Below are 8,179 nucleotides of genomic sequence, written 5' to 3'. Positions count from 1 at the left end.
GGCAGACTGTTCGCGACCTGCAGAATTTCGCGACAGGATTCGGGCGTAGGCAAAAATTCCACAGTTTATGGCGCATCACGAATTCGCGGCGTTTTTCTGGTGACTCTGCAATGAATCGCGCACACTGATCAGGATAATGGGCTTTGCCACAGACACCACAGCGAGGGTCGATACCGGTACGAGGAGCTAACGTTTGAGTAGAATGATTATTTCTACCGTGTATTTGACCGGATATTGGTGGTCTTTATCTCGCTCGTTCCTTGGACGCTAGACTGAGAGCAAGTTCGCCGTAATCCGAAAACAGGCTATCAACACGTGCTTCAATAAAGGCAGTAATGTCAGTAACTTCTGGCTCACGATCTTCTCGCCTGGTGTTAGCGACCGCCTGGGCCCATTTGAAACGAAGTCGAGAAGGTAATCTGAGTCGTGTGTTGGGAATTAAGATCCATTCCTCTTAATGGTACCTCACACACGGTCAGCTGTTGTGCCAAGTCGGATCGAGTGGACGAATCACCATCTTTATTAGTGGGCCCAGTGATCGAATCGTCGATAAACGCTCGGGCCACCATGTAGTTCTGGCCAAATCGCTTTCTTAAAATCTCCTTCGCGAGCCCGTAACCTTCGTTGGTTCGTAGGACCGTACATCGCTCAATCCTTCTTTTTGCTTCGCCGTCACAACATTGTGTTAAATAACCCAGGCGAGCCTCATCCTTTCGGGTACGGTCTTCAATAGTACTACTGAACGCTTTCCTGAAGGTCCGATAGTCCTTCGGGTTCCCATTAAAGCGTTGCAACTCGCGCTTCGGTAATTCCAGTCGCCTTTCCAGAGCAAAGGCTATGGACTTCAAATTAGCTGGATCTGATTGAAATTGAGTGTGCGAATCGCATTCGTCCTGATTGTTCTTTTTAGCTTCCACTTCAAGAAGTTTCCGCAGTTCAAGTTGAAGTTCCAACTCCCTGATGCGCAGGCGTGCGAGCTCCAGCTCCACATGGCGATTATCTGATGAATGTACTGCGTCACGCTCTGTAGGAGAAGCGTTACTTGACAATACTGGAGGACGTAATCCATCGTCGGATTGCGACATCTTGAATAACTTTAGGTTGCACTCTGAACCTGGGTGATTGACACAAAATATGCGGCTGAGATACTATCTGAGTATACGCACCCGAAATCCTTTGTTAAGTCGCGAAGGTTGTCGTTGTATTCGGTATGGTTCTGTAATAACAACAAATAAACAAGTGTTATTGATCGAATAGAAGCGTCAATGGTTAATAAATAGCAATGATTCAATACGAACGTACGTTCAAGATTGTACCACAGGTCTTTGAGCAGATCCAACGTAAATGTCAAGGAAAATACGGGTGAAGTTTATACTCCAAGCAGTGTCTGAAATGTGGAATGAGAGTCATGGAGTGTCGGTAGGTGTGAAGGAATCAACAAACGTTCACCGAGCTTTACAATGTGCACATTCAATGAATGGCACGGACACAAATACGTCCGTGGGTACTATATGAAGTAACATTTTGCGGCGATAGATGGCCTTTGGCATAAGTTTCTTGCTAAAGGTATTTTCTTGCTCTCTGTGATAATATTTCATTGTATAGAACGAAGGTTTTTGCTCTACGAAACGTGAGCAGGCTACGAATCCTTGGCTTACATCCGCTCACCTCCATCGCTAGCTCCTGGATACTTATTAATTGTATGGCAACGCTAAACGTCTTTGTTGTTTGTATAATGTCAGACCATTTAGAATGTGATATTCGATACGAATATGGTCAGTTTATAACTGTATATCGCAATACATCAAAAAGCGACGTCATTCAGAAGAGGTTTTTTGGGCGCCTTGAGCAATATATGCATAAGTTGCGCACAATGAATGTTAGAACTGATTAAATTCCCAGCGCTAGAATTTGTCCTCAGCAGGTTTGCGTATCTGTTTGTTTGTTGGCTGTAACAAATGTTGTGCTTAGGCTTCCTTGCTTTTATGCAAAACTAATTTTAATATATGCTCTTTAGTCTTTTCGAGCCTTGTGTTCTAGAAAAGCGTATGAGCGGTAGAGCAAGTTGAGAACTTTCTTTTGGATAAACCATTTCCAAACGCGACTGCAGGAGACAAGTGGCATTCTTTGGTATAACGTCATTCTTGTTTCACCGTTCGTAATCGTATAAACAACTACAGGGAAATCCACCATACCTCCGTCCTAATGAGAACCCTTGAACGTCTGGTCAAATGCCTGTTAATCAGGTTTCTCCTAGCTACAAACGCCATAGATGACCGACAGTACGGATTCCTATCTCAAGATCCGTAAATGGCCACCAGCCTTACTTCCTTGAGACCGTTACAACAGCCTACGATACTGGATGCTCCATTGTAACAGTCTATCTGGACATCCAAAAAGCCTTCGACCAGGTCCCTCTCGCCTCCCTGCTACACAAACTTAGTACCGTGGGCATCAATGGAAACTTGTTTCAGTGGTTCGCCCCCTACTTATCAGGCAGGAGGCAAACAACGCAAATCAGGGACATACAATCATCTCCGCTAACGATCACTAGCAGAGTCATCCAAGGAAGTGTACTAGGCCCCATCCCTTTTTTACTGTACATCAATGACATCTTCGGAGCCATTTCCCATGATAAGACTTTCCTCTTCGCGTACAACATAGAAATCGCGTATACATTCCCGTCCTCTGCAGAAGCCCTTGCTTTTCACCAGATTAATCAAGACTTAGATTCACTGACTCGCTGTTCAAACGAATCTGGTCTAAGATTTCCCCCACAAATACCTGTATAACTTCCTGCAGCTGCTCTCTCCCGGCTGACGCTTTCACAATTAATGGGAATTCTATCACGTATTCCACGGAGATCAAAGATCTCAGCCTCAGATACTCCTGTAGTTTTAGCTTTTCCCACCAGGTTCAGTTTCAGGTTGCAAAAGCACGGAGGCTCAGTTTTTTAATGCTGCGCTCCTGCCAACTTCTAGACACGATGGTTGCAATCTTTAAGCTATGCGTACGACCAATCGTGGAATTCTGTCCCACGTTCTCCTCCCTCTACACCCAAAGTTGCAGACTCGCAATTGAAAGCGTCCAACGCTCATTTACGAAAAAACTCTCCTCGGTCAAACCCCCTCTCTTACCGCTCCTGCTGTCAAATCCTAGGCCTTGAACCATTATGGCTTAGGCGGCTAAAATTGAATCTAGCTCTCTTGCACCGTCTGCTGCATGAGAACGCATTTATAACAGGGGCTGGACCAAGTATAAGCTTACAACCTCGCTACAGTCTCCGCATCCCCTGCAACCACTTAGTGTGTCCCCCAGCTCGTACAAACCTACGCCACTACTTCTTTCTAGTTTATTACGCTTGCATCTGGAACAGACTTCCTGAGCAGCCGCGAAGTATCACGCATCACCATGCTTCTTCTCAGTTTTAGACACATTCCTTACCTGTGAAACTGCTGCCGCCTTACTTAATACTCTACTATCCTCTGACCTCTACAAATCAGGTCCAGTGCGCATATTAGTCTAGCAACGTCACAGTTAGTGGGCTAGTAAAGGATTCTTTAACATTTCTTCCTATCCTCACTACCACCTTTAGACTAATAAAGGACTTAAATACCAACATGATCTAAATATGCAGCGTTTCTGGCCTGGTTGTTTTCTTCTGGTTTTTCTTTTTTCCCGTGCAAACTTACATCCTGTGCTAAATTAGTTCCTACACCGGATTACTCTATAAACTCTTACCTCACTGGAGGAACCCAGGCCACCAAAATCGGGGATCTTTACTCCTCAGCCCTTCCCATTACCAGTGGAGTTTTTCTGGGTAGTGTGCTTGGCCCTCTACTGTTCTTACTGTACGTTAACAACGTCACCGACTCGATCACCCATGGATCCCCTTTTCTTTTTGCTGATGACATTAAGATAGCTTACACGTTTAAGTCCAGTGATTCTGCTTCTACTCTTGCTAACATTCAGTTTGACTCGAATTTTTTGTCACTCCGGTCTGTCAACTCCTGTCTTTCTTTCGCTGTTCCAAAATGCCAAGCCATGTCACATCGATTTCAAATTCCTCCTGGGACGCCTACACATAACGGACTCTCCATTCCTACTCTTCCCGAATAGAGAGACCTAGGCCTTAGGTATTCCTGTACATTTAGCTTCAACCAACATGTAAGGTACAGAATGGCTTAAGCTTGCAAGCTCTGCGCTTACATTCGCCGATTCTTCCATAATAAATCCTGTTTAACTACCATTTTTAGACAATTTGTAAGACCCATTCTTGAATGCAGCCCTGAATTCGCCTCACAGTATTCACAGACATACCGGACTGCTGTAAAGTATGTGCAGCGCTCGTTTAATAAGCCCCTGTTTCCGGTGTCATCCATAGTGCCGTATCGTCTTCGCTGCTTGGCACTTGGGCTGGATCCATTATGGCTAAGGCGCATCAGGTTGAATTTAGGCCTTCTGCATCGCTTAATCTGCCGGCAGGCTTACATAGCTGACTGCTGCCCTGAATTTTCTTACTGTGCTCCCTATAATATCCGTAACTCAGGATGTTTACTCGCACTGTCGACATATCGAACTGTCTTTAGACAAAACTTTTCCTTTGCTTTTGTTCTAAATTATAGTACAAGTTCCCCTCCCATATCCGTACTGTTTCATCTCACGTTGGCTTTCGAAAGGCCATCGATTCTTACCTTTCTATTGAGGGAGCTGAGCGCCTTTTCGCGCCTCAGCTTACACTAGACACTTTTTGAAGTAGTCCCTAAGCCGTTATAATCTGCGCACTCACCATGACTGTCCTGTTATTAGGTTCTGGCACTTACACTAACCAGCCTGAAAACCTTAAGATTAGCCTGCAAGTGCGACAGCTACCCTGTATTTCTTCTCCCCAGTCAAAACCCTCTCTCATCTGCTGCTGTCCACTGCGTCTGTCCCATGGACTTCATTTACACTCCATTTACCCCACACGAACTTTAACACTTTGTATGTCGAACCAGTTTGGTCGGCCATTCTTTACGTGGGCTTTTTGGCCCAATTGCGTTACCACCTGTTGTACCCAGGCGTACGTCTCAAACTCAGATCGATTTGCTATCTTCTCCGGGCTGTCTTTGGACTTTCACTACTTCGTGCAACAGTTTGGACAAAAACCGCCATAATTTGAGGTCTGTACCCCTTTTATTACGTATTTTATACATGTAGTACCGCATCGTTTAATAAATCTCAAGAATCCACAATTTCTGGCTTGTGATTTTGCACGTCACTCAAGTGGACTCTCCTGAATAGGTCGAGGTATCCTACATACCCTTTCAAGTGTTCTTAGCTATAACCTGTCACTTTATTTTCATACTCGTCTCTACCGACATGATTGCATATCCCTCCTCCGGGTTTAAGCTTTTGTACCCAGCCCAATTATTCCTGGTTCTTCAAGCCTGGTCCCATCCCTGAGTAACACTCTCAGCTCTATTTAATGTCTGATGCTCTGCTCTGGCTGGATTTAACGAACCTCAGCCAAACTGAAGCCTCAGTTCCACGCTGTTCCGAACCATTCTGCTTCCCCTGAACACGCGCAGCGCACAAATATTAAATGGTGGGTCTGAAGATGCCCTGTGAATTAAGTATTTGTTTGGCCCCACAGCCCAATTATTCACACATACACATAGCACTGGTGCACCTCCACTTGACAGAGTGGTTCACAACAATGGTTCGTCATCGTTTAGCCATAGCACGGGCTCTGAAGATCTCCATTCTACTCCCATTGCCCAAAAGGTAGTTGATGTTTCGTTTGCTCCCGCGACTTGCCTCTTCCAGTGGCTGTTTGCTGTTTGCTTGTTCGAAATGACTGGGCTATCTTTACTGGCCTGGCTTTCCCCGTCCGGATTAAATATCAGGTAGCTGCAGTTATTTATTAATTCACAAACCGAACTTATGACTGATTGGATAGCTTTCCACCTTGCAGATCTGGTAGCATGCACGAGGGGTGTAAACCTCGTGTGGTGGACGGGTACGCCCTGCAGGGAGGGTCGCCCTGTTACGTTGCACCATGGTGCGTTCGTATACTCGCCACCCCTCCAGTAGCACGGGTGCATCGCCCATCGCCGGCGATTCTGAATCTGGCCTTCAATACAGGAAAACCAGAAAAAGAGCAGCCTCGCCGTTTGTCTGTAGCTGGATTGGCCTTGTTCCTGTTGTCACTTGTCCCACAATACCAGGAAATACAAGCGGAAGACAGCTGTCCTCTCGTTTGTTCCAAAGTAATATGGAAAAAAGTATTTAAAAAAACATTCATGCATGGGGTATCCTGAGAGTACCTGTGAGGCTCATGGCTAACGTCGACGTGCAAGGTGTTGCCACTTTCGTCTTAGTGGGGTCACACCACCCCCAGTCCACTTCATCATCCAAACATTGACACATGTTCTTTCCTCTTGACATCTAGAGCGATATGTGCACAAAATGCTAATAACTTATGATTTCCTGATTACAAGTAGTCGCAGCTAGCACCTAATGGCTTTTTTCCATGCACCATTCGTTTTCTGAAGGTGACAGCATTGACTTGGCGACTGGTGCTACTTGATCTTACTGTCCTGTTAGGTTGACGTAGTAGACCTCAGTTAAGCTACGATTCTTATAAATTATCTATGAAGCTATTGCTTGTCCGCTTTTTACTTGTCCACTATCACTGCTCACATTAAGCCTTCTTTCTACACAACAAGGACCCTATGTCATGACGCTTCGGTGAGCAAAAAAATACCGTCCGTCCTCAACTAGTCCAACAGCTAGCCCCCCTGCTAGCTACCTCAACGACAAAGTTTTCACCTTCCCAAAACTAGGCACCTACTCTGACCCAACTAGTACTTGTCTTCTAGATCGGCAAACTTATTCATCTTTCTTGGGTCCATTCAGCTTGCTGTCATCCCTTTTTAGATTTTTTTGTATCGACAATGTTGTATCTCATGCCTCCCACCACCAGCCACGCGCTACTGCTTTCATTCTACTTCTTCCTCGTTGCCCCTCTTCCCAAGCTTCAATCCTCATCTGCAGTTGCCCAAACGCCCCTTAGAACTGTTATTCATTCAAACTGGCTGGTTCCCGGTCTGCACTCACACGGTCCTCCAACGAAAGGGAAATTATTCGTGAGCCTACATCTGCGTGATTCACTGTGTCAATCTCCGTCTCACCCAGAACCAGCTGCCACAGAGCTGCGTACCCCTTCTCCGATCGCGGCACCCTAGTCGACCGTTACGGGACTGTCCATAAACCGAAGCATGTCAGTGCAATGATGGCATGGCACTGTCATACCCAGTGAGATGGCACTCCCGCAAGTACTTTCTCCAGAATCTCGAGCGGAACCCCTCGTCCACTCGAGCCTGTAGCCACAACTTCGAGCAGTTTTCATCTCGCTCCGTTTCTGGGATGATCCTTCCGCCCCCAATGAATTTTCGCTTAGATTTGGCTAGCCTGGCTTTTCTGCTGCAATCTCGGGTTGCCTTTTGCACAAGTTCGAATCCGTATATGGAGTTAAGTTCACCCTATGTGTTAGCAACTTGCCCCCCATACAACCTATTCCCCTGCAGCTGACTTCCCTACAACAGTTCAACCGGTGAGTTCGCTTACTTTCAGATTAAACCACATTTTTGAGACAGCACTTGCCAATTCCTCCCAATTTGAATTATCCCATCTCCATCTCCACTTTTGCTCGTCGCGACACCGGCCAATTACCTAACCACCCAAGGTCGCTCATGGCCAGAAATGCTTTTCAGATTTAGTTCATGCAACCTAACTGTCTTTGAGTCGGATCTCATGCCCATTGTTCCGAACAAGTTGGGAAATAACCCAGTATTACTATCTCATCGGGTATTCCCCACTGTTTATGAGATTGTTGTCTTTTTGTGCAATCCGCACCCCCGCAAATCCCTCAGTCATGCTCCATTCTGTCTGTAAAACTGGGATCATGCCGCACGGTATGCCACCCACAAATTGGGAATAAACCTTATTGTTATTATTATCATTATTATTGTTCTCGGTCAAACTTTACTGACAAAACCAAAATTAGCTCTCTTCTTTTTCAAATCATTATATGACTTAATCGCCTGCTAACTCCAATCATGCAGTGTTACTGGCCTGGTTGTTCTATATTTCCCAAGTCAACTTATACCTCGTCTTAGTCAAGTCCCCACTCCGG

General features: G+C 45.7%; 1 protein-coding gene across 1 annotated transcript; it reads right to left on the bottom strand.

Annotated features, from left to right (window-relative positions):
• Positions 1–244: 244 nt before the first annotated feature.
• On the bottom strand, positions 245–1,085 carry T265_02232 (hypothetical protein; the record flags this gene model as incomplete). The annotated part of the gene is made up of 2 exons (XM_009166420.1): positions 245–419; positions 472–1,085. 2 exons carry the CDS (start codon positions 1,083–1,085, stop codon positions 245–247), a joined length of 789 nt encoding a protein of 262 aa, XP_009164684.1.
• Between the last annotated feature and the right edge of the window lie 7,094 nt (positions 1,086–8,179).

Source organism: Opisthorchis viverrini (genome assembly GCF_000715545.1).
Source record: "Opisthorchis viverrini unplaced genomic scaffold opera_v5_27, whole genome shotgun sequence".
Classification (NCBI taxonomy): domain Eukaryota; kingdom Metazoa; phylum Platyhelminthes; class Trematoda; order Opisthorchiida; family Opisthorchiidae; genus Opisthorchis; species Opisthorchis viverrini.
Note: the sequence above shows the minus strand (reverse complement) of the source record. Positions and strands in the feature narration are given on the sequence as shown.